The 4,416-nt window shown below is 52.5% G+C and overlaps 1 protein-coding gene across 1 annotated transcript in view; it reads right to left on the bottom strand.

Annotated features, from left to right (window-relative positions):
* Positions 1 to 3,104, bottom strand: part of MYH3 (myosin, heavy chain 3, skeletal muscle, embryonic) — a 29,851-nt gene extending 26,747 nt beyond the window's left edge. The window contains exons 1-3 of the mRNA XM_011933261.1: positions 3,090 to 3,104; positions 1,837 to 1,895; positions 608 to 819 (exon numbers count right to left, since the gene is read on the bottom strand). Coding sequence (XP_011788651.1) covers positions 608 to 811 — 204 coding nt within the window. The 5' untranslated portion in view covers positions 812 to 819; positions 1,837 to 1,895; positions 3,090 to 3,104. The remainder of the gene's footprint in view (positions 1 to 607; positions 820 to 1,836; positions 1,896 to 3,089) is intronic.
* Between the last annotated feature and the right edge of the window lie 1,312 nt (positions 3,105 to 4,416).

Below are 4,416 nucleotides of genomic sequence, written 5' to 3'. Positions count from 1 at the left end.
TCCCTTCCTTCCTTCCCTCCCTCCCGACATTTCCAGATTCTCCTGATCTGGATTTTAGAAACTAGTTAGGTCCAGAATTCCTCGCAGCACCCCCACAATGGCTTGGACCAGAATGTAGTGGGCTGTAGTGCTCATCACCTTCATGATACAAGGAAGCTGCTATTTCATTGAGCTTGTGGTCCCCTAGGACCCCTAACACGTTTTCCTTATTTCCTTAGTTAGACAGCCATTGCTAGAAGAATTTGGGAGAAATCTAGGCTACCAAAGGAGGGTGTCCTAACACAGCTCTCATGTTGAACTCCCAACTCCACACCCTTGGGGCGCGTGGAGCTGGGCCCCTCTGGCCTACAGTGAACATGGACAAAAATACCTGAAAACTAATTGTCTTAATCAGCCACAGCCAGACTCTATTCCCACCCTGGAACCTGAGGCCAGTATTCACTCTGCTTTCTCCGAGGACACCTGGGAAGCCCCAGGCTACGTGGTTTGTGCCATTCCAGTGCTGGAGCCACATCTGGAGGCGGCTGGGGTTGGGCAGATGCATACCCCAGGCAAGCAGGTATGACCAGGTGGAGGGCCAGCAGCCTGTGGAGGTGCAGAGTCTTACCCTGTTGTCCTCAGTTTCCACGGTGACCTTCCCATCCTGAGAACTCTTGATTTTCCCCTTGGCGTATTCTTCCTTTGAGTCCACCACAAAGCAATACGTCTTGGCATCAAAGGGCTGGTTCTGAGCCTCGATCCGCTCCTTTTCTGACTTCCGGAGGAAAGGAGCAGCTATGCCGAACACTTCCATTTCAGTGTCACTACTCATGGTGTCAGCTGGAAGGCAAACCCACCTGGTGAGCTCAGCTGCCCCCTTGCTGGGCACTCAGCAGCTCCAGGCCTGTCTCAGCCTCCACCCTGTCCTCCTTCAGCCACAGGAGCCCTCAGAGTCAGGGCCCCAGGAACCAGGCTGTCCTCATGCCTCAAGGAGCTCCACCCAAAGGGCTTCAGTGCTGGGAAATCACACAGGCGCATGTTTATCGAGGGGCTACTCTGTGCGACAGGCTTACAGCCTATGTAACCCAAGCTCCTCAAGCATCTGAAGCTTGAATTGGCGATAAGGGGCCTTGGAAGTGAGCGCCACTCTTGGGACCGCCTTTTCCGCTTCTGTGACACCCAGGTGTTGCTGAGGGAACATTTCAAAATAAACACCATTAAAAAAATAAATGCCTTCTTCAAAGAGAGTGTGCTAATGGCAAAGAGCAAAGATATTTTTGAACCATTTCAATCAAGGTGGCTACATGCTCGCATGAGGGAACCTGCCTTTTGCTTCCTTGGGTTGCTAAGAACAAAAGCAAGCATCTGACATCAGCATCTGTTTGGCAGTCCCCCAAATGCCACTTCCTCTCCTGCCTGACCTGTCCTTGTCTTTTTTTTTTTGAGACGGAGTCTTGCTCTGTCACAGGCTGGAGTACAGTGGCATGATCTTGGCTCACTGCAACTTCCGCTTCCTGGGTTCAGGTGATTCTCCTGCCTCAGCCTCCTGAGTAGCTGGGATTACAGGCACCTGCCACCACGTCCTGCTAATTTTTGTAATTTTAGTAAAGACAGGGTTTCACCATGTTGGTCAGGCTGATCTCGACCTCCTGACTTCGTGATCCGCCCACCTCGGCCTCCCAAAGTGCTGGGATTACAGGTGTGAGCCACTGCGCCCGGCCACGACCTGTCCTTGTCTAAACATGCTGGTTCCTCGGTCCCTCTGTGCCTTTATAGCCGGGGGGAGGAGGGAGGAACTGGCAAGCTTGGATTGCCTGGAGACCTCCAACAGCCGAGGGACAGGGCCCAACTTCTCACCTGAGAGTCCCACCTGCACGATGAGAACAGAAGACAGCAGCAGCCAGGAGATCCCGGACCTGGAATAATACGCACATACACAACTTAATGGCACTTGGGGTGGCTGCGTTCTTGTAGAATTGGCTTCTGATGAGTTAACTAAAAAGGATAAAGGGGCCGGGCGCCATGGCTCATGCCTGTAGTCCCAGCACTTTGGGACGCCGAGGCGGGCAGATGGCCTGAGGTCAGGAGTTTGAGACCAGCCTGGCCAACATGGTGAAACTCCATCTCTACTAAAAATGAAAAATAAAATAAAATTTAAAAAAGCTGGGCGTGGTGGCAGGTGCCTGTAATCCCAGCTACTCTGGAGGTTTAGGCAGGAGAATCGCTTGAACCTGGGAGGCGGAGGTTGCAGTGGGCTGAGATTGTGCCATTGCACTCCAGCCTGCGCGACAAGAGCAAAACTGTCTCAAAAAAAAAAAAAAAACAAAAAAACATAAAAAAACACAAAGGACTAATACTTTAAAGAGGCAGGTTGGAAGAGCAGGTGCCACGTGACCCATAGGAAGTCAGGCAGGGAGGAAAAGCCCTCAGCTGTGTAGAAATCTGGTTTCTCCCAGCCTGCACCGGCCCCTTCTTCAGTCTTCCTGACTCCTGTTTAGAATCGGATGGCAGGGACTGCATCCCTGCTAAAAGCCTATGGTTCCAGGGTAGGGGGTGGTCTCCTTGTCTGTTAACTGGTGATATCTCTGAGATTAATTTACACACAATGGTCACAGCCAGTGTGGTCTTGAGAGGGCAAGACACCTGGCAAATGTACAGCCCAGGTGGCGAAGGTGAGGGCAGGGTGAGGCCCCCGTCCCGTCGACCCTTCATGGGTCACAGAGGCAATGGGAGAAGGTCAGGCCATGGCAGCTGGGCCCACGGGGCATGCAAAAGGGTCCTGCCCAAGAGGACACTTGGAGAGGAGGACAGGGGAGAGGGGGTAGAGGAAAGAGAAGCTGCAGGGCTCCTGCTTGGGGGAGGTGCTGGAGCCAGAGGGTGCTGGGTGTTTGGGCCCAGGGAAACCTCGCTGTCTACACCTAGCTTATCCTAAGAAAACTCAGAGAGGCGTGAGGTGCCACCTCACCAAAGCCAGGCGAGGACAGGGCACCACGCACGGGGCTCCTCACCAAAGCCCGCAGGGCCAGGGCGCCACGCACAAGGTGTGGATGTGCCCACCGGGTGGGTGTGCTCCAAGCAGCTGAGACCTAGAAGAGGAGCCTGCGACTTACCTCCGCCCACAAGCGAGCCACAGAGGGCTGGCCGCTCCCCGGGGCTTTTATAGGCCATTGGTAACCCCCACGGCTCATTCCTTCTCTATATTTGGAAAGAGGATGAGCGGCCCCCCAAGCCGAGAACCAGCTTCTTCCACGCGTATTTTGGTCGTTGCCAAGGGAAAGGTATAATTAGAAATGAGCAGGATCCATCACCATTTTCCGACAGCAGAATATCAGGAGCTTGGAATGCCTTTCTCTGAACTTGGGGCCGGTGCTCCCTCACCTGATGGGAGGGGATGGCCTCACTTCGAGGGGGGATGGGGGGCAGCCGCCTCCGTTCTCAGGCGCTCATCACACCCTGAACACAGCGCCAGCCCCTAGCTCATGGGGACCGAGGACTGAAGTCGGGGGCTTGCTTAGAAATGTCATCACATGGAAAAATGAATAAGACTGAGGATGAAAGGTTGAAATCCTTTTGGAATTTCGAGCAAGATTGTGTCACACCCTTGGGTTGTGATTGCAAAATCTGTGCCAGGAATAATTAATAATAATAATAATAGTAATAATTCCCCTCCCCGCCTTGCCCTCTTCTCCCTTCTCCTCCTTCTACTCCTCTCCTTCTTTCTATTCTAAGTACATTCTGTCTCATTAGTGTCATTATTAACTTAATTCTTTCTGAAGCTCTAATAGGACCAGCAAGTGAATTAGTGACATGGGGCCCTGCCGCCAGCTCATATTCCCAGCGACAGCTGCCTGAGGACCTGTGGCGATTAAGATAGATGACCAATTAGGAAAGACCAGCTGCTGGCCAGGATGGGGTAGGGGGAACGGCGGTGGCCTGCAGAGAAAGGGTGGACAAGGGGGGACTGTCTAACAAATGTGGTCATTTCTAAATCAGGAGTGGAAAAATAAAGCCTCAAGAGAAGAGTAAAAAAAAAGTATGTCGGACGCTTTTGCCCATTCTCGTCCTACTTTTTTTTTTTCTCGACAAATGTTTGGGAAGATGGCTGGGTGGGCATCCTGTGGTTGCTTATTCTAAATAGAACTGTTTGTCCATATTTCCCGTAGAAACCGCCCCTTCCGTACATAGCGGTACCAAGCCCCGATGCGGAGGCCACTCCATGAGGTGTGCGTGGGACCGGGGAGGCAGGGCTGCGGTCTCAGGGCGAAGGCACGTGTTCAAAACACCCACTGCGCTCTGGCCCCTACACGCAGTGCTTCAAGAAGACGCAGAGGAAACAGAAGATGCAGCCTTTATCCTTAATGGTTTGTATTCTAGATGATGAATCCTGTGGACACTACATTTATAAAATTGAGGCGATTTCACATCGAAGCAGCATAT

This window comes from Colobus angolensis, unplaced genomic scaffold, assembly GCF_000951035.1.
Source record: "Colobus angolensis palliatus isolate OR3802 unplaced genomic scaffold, Cang.pa_1.0 Scaffold125, whole genome shotgun sequence".
NCBI lineage: Eukaryota > Metazoa > Chordata > Mammalia > Primates > Cercopithecidae > Colobus > Colobus angolensis.
Note: the sequence above shows the minus strand (reverse complement) of the source record. Positions and strands in the feature narration are given on the sequence as shown.